The 2,457-nt window shown below is 42.9% G+C and overlaps 1 protein-coding gene across 8 annotated transcripts in view; it reads right to left on the bottom strand.

Annotated features, from left to right (window-relative positions):
- dnm2a (dynamin 2a) overlaps positions 1-2,457 on the bottom strand; it is a 37,126-nt gene that overhangs the window by 10,428 nt on the left and 24,241 nt on the right. For all 8 annotated transcript variants that reach the window (XM_015058572.1, XM_015058570.1, XM_015058569.1 and 5 more), the window contains one exon: positions 1,403-1,513. In XM_015058572.1, the coding sequence (XP_014914058.1) occupies positions 1,403-1,513 (111 nt within the window). The remainder of the gene's footprint in view (positions 1-1,402; positions 1,514-2,457) is intronic.

The following is a 2,457-nucleotide window of genomic DNA, read 5'->3' as shown; positions in this document are numbered from 1 at the left end:
CCCCAACAACATCAAAGTAAAAGTACCATTAAAAAAAAAAAAAAAAAAAAAGTAAACCAGCTGTATTACAGAGTCACCAATGCGCAAACATGAAAAAATGCATTTCCTGAGTGTGGACCACCCCCAGGCCCACGAGATGGAGAAATGCATGATGAAGATGAGGAGGAGGAAGAAAAGGAGGAGTTTCTAGGGGGACGGGGCGGGGGTGCCAGCTTTCACTGCTGAGCAGAGACATCTGGAAGCATTTACATCTGCACTAACACAGAGTGGCGCAGGCCCAAAAGTTACATCACTCATAGATCTGCACAATCCCCCTCCCTCGCCACACATCCACACACATCGCAGTAAATCCTTAGTTTCATGTCAGAAGGAACCAAACGCACATGTGGCAGAAAGAGCCGGACAAAGGCATAAAGTGAACACAGAGTGCGATCATAAATACACTTGTGGAGTCGAGTCCGACTTCCCAAACACCCAGCGGGAGTTGTGAGGACAAGCGCCTACACACTTGTACACACAATCACCCCCTCCCCTCCGGCCCCCGTAACCCAGTACGATTTCCTGCAAATTCCAAAGTCAGATCCCGGCTGGAACATTTCAGCTTGGCTGCCACGTCAGTTTGCCTACACCATCCTAGCCCGCTCATTATCCAAGCTTTTCCGCAAGAAAGCCAGTGAAAGGAAGAGAAGTCGAAGACAAAGAGACAGTTGTTTCACTTTTTTAATTTGAATCCGTTTTTTAATATATATATATATATATATATATATATATGTATATATATATATTTTTTTTAGATTGCGTTTTTGATGGAAGAAGACAACGAAGGCTGGAGAGTGAGCGAGTGGTGAGTAAGCAATAACAGTGACAACTTGTCATTTAAAAACTTTCCCTAACATTTCTTTTGCTTCTTTACCGATTAATGCTCAAAATTGCTGCTTGCTTAAGATCTTAAAAAGCAGTTTTCATACTGATTCATACTGAAGCAGCGTCTCAATGTGTATGCTCTACGCTTTATTCTGTACGATAAGCAGTTGCCATTTATGCCATTTTATTCTACGCATGACTAGTAGATAATATTTAAGCTATTTGTCCTCTGTCCTACAGTCCTCGTGTAGCGACCTACAGACGCAATGACCTCTGGGTCCTTCCTCTCAGTCCTTTTCACCCCCCACCCAGCCTGCCCAGTGTTCAGACTACCTGTTCCTAACGGCTACAGCTGAACAGTAGTCTGCACATTGGTTAGGCCAGGCTGGGATGCACGCAGCTCCTCACCTCTGATGACAACAAACCTCCATAAAGGACATACCCAGTCTGTAACATCGTCACCATCCGCTGCAATTTAACCGATTTGTACCAGTTTCTGTCACATTAAAGAAGTGGTTGAAGCAGCGGTTCCTCTCACCTCCTCATCTTTGTACCAGGACAGAGATTCGGCCGTCAGCACGAACCAGTATTCCTTGGAGCCTCCTTTCATAATGCTGATGTTGAGGGTTAGCCAGCCTTTCCTGATTACCTGCACGATGAAGGGATCGTGTGGAGGAGACAAGGATTGCAGGGAGATGGGGAAACAATAGAAACAGTTAAGCTTTTCTGAAAGAAAGAAAAAAATTATGAATTACTGATTTAAACACTCACTTACCTGCGTGGTTAAACACTAGCTTTGTTTACTTTTTAATTTAAATGTTATTTAAATGTGATTTTAGTGATAGTTAAGACTTCCTACGACAGAAGCACAAAAAAGGACGGAATAATCAGAGAATAGTAAAATGTGCATCTTGGAATGGGCAGTTAGACGTTAAAAATATCCAGACTGAAATTAGTGAACAGAAATGAAAGCCTTGTTTTGTTTTACTCAACAGAAAATGAATCAAACCAAGAAAGTGAGGCGCTTTCCAGGGCATGCTCGCCCCAATTTGGGGGCAAATGCGAAAGGTCGACGGCGGAGTCAGAGGTTAATCAGAGAGGATCAGAGGTGCTCGATTACACAGAGAAAATGTTAGCCATCCTTCAGAAGCATTCAGAACGAGTGTGTTAGTTGAGTCGACAAATGCTGCGGTTTCAGATGAACACAAATCTAAACAGCGGCTGGTTACATGTTGAGCGAAGGAGGATGAGACAGAAGCAGCTAACTGTAGCAGGTTATTTTAGAAAAAAGTTACTTGGTTTTAAAAGCTCTTCTAAAGACTCCCATGCACTTCTACTACAATATCAGGAAGTACGTTTTGAAAAAAAGCGAGGGGGAGAGGGTAATGTGTTGGGTTCATGTCAAATCCTTCTTCAGACTTCGGTTGTACAATTTCTCTCCATTCAGAAAACAACTTCAGTGGGAGATGGTGGAGGCAGAGAGGGAGCTTATTTACTTGGCGTAAAAGTGCCAATATCAATATGGGAGAGGAGGTAACAGAGTTCCTGGAGAGAAATGACTCGAGCTTTACAGAAATGGGAAAAAAAAAAAAA

This window comes from Poecilia latipinna, unplaced genomic scaffold (genome assembly GCF_001443285.1).
Source record: "Poecilia latipinna isolate Pla-1442-1.1 unplaced genomic scaffold, P_latipinna-1.0 Scaffold1552, whole genome shotgun sequence".
NCBI lineage: Eukaryota > Metazoa > Chordata > Actinopteri > Cyprinodontiformes > Poeciliidae > Poecilia > Poecilia latipinna.
Note: the sequence above shows the minus strand (reverse complement) of the source record. Positions and strands in the feature narration are given on the sequence as shown.